This window comes from Penaeus monodon, chromosome 19, assembly GCF_015228065.2.
Source record: "Penaeus monodon isolate SGIC_2016 chromosome 19, NSTDA_Pmon_1, whole genome shotgun sequence".
NCBI classification, from domain to species: domain Eukaryota; kingdom Metazoa; phylum Arthropoda; class Malacostraca; order Decapoda; family Penaeidae; genus Penaeus; species Penaeus monodon.
Window position 1 is genome coordinate 39,786,434 of NC_051404.1, and position 664 is coordinate 39,787,097.

At 31.2% G+C, this 664-nt stretch overlaps 1 protein-coding gene across 1 annotated transcript in view; it reads right to left on the reverse strand.

Moving 5' to 3' along the window:
* The window catches only part of LOC119585229 (transcriptional coactivator YAP1-like), a gene marked incomplete at its 5' end in the record, with an annotated part of 37,721 nt that overhangs the window by 4,146 nt on the left and 32,911 nt on the right, over positions 1-664 (reverse strand). The window contains 1 exon segment of the mRNA XM_037933888.1: positions 75-163. Coding sequence (XP_037789816.1) covers positions 75-163 — 89 coding nt within the window.

Here is a 664-nt window from a genome sequence, read left to right on the forward strand (position 1 = left end):
GACACAGGAGCTTTAAACTTACACTCTTACTAAAGCAGCCAATTAAATATGAAACAAGGCTTTATTTCCCTTACCTGTATTGACGGCACAAGGTCCTCAGAGTCCATGGATTCCAACTCAGGAGCCTCGAGGATATTGTTCGCTGGTGAGGTCTTCATCTCAACTGCAAATATGAAAGTGTGTTGCAATAAATTTTGCAATAAACTTTGAGATACCTTACAAGTAGAATATGGTTTAATGTTTAAACTTGTAATACAGTTTCAATGCAGAAGTAAAACTAATGACTATTTATTTTTTAAGCATTTTTTCTTTACTTATTGAGGTTTATTCATTAATATTTCCCATTGTTGAAATCACTTTATATCTAATACTTATTAGAGCTGAACCAAATTGCAAGGCCAATTCAAAAACATTAAAATGGGATAATTATCCATTTAGCACAGACACATATCTGATTTTATGATTTATATTTATATATCTTAACTAATGATTCAAGCACAATAATCTCAACATAAAACATCCGAAATCATTAATGTTAAAAAGGCAGAAATGGCATCAAAAACACCTGAAAAAAGAGACCTATGCTTGTGGTATACAAATATGTTAACATTATAACCTCTCTTCTGTGACAGTAGCATAAAGATCACTAAATGATACTAAGATT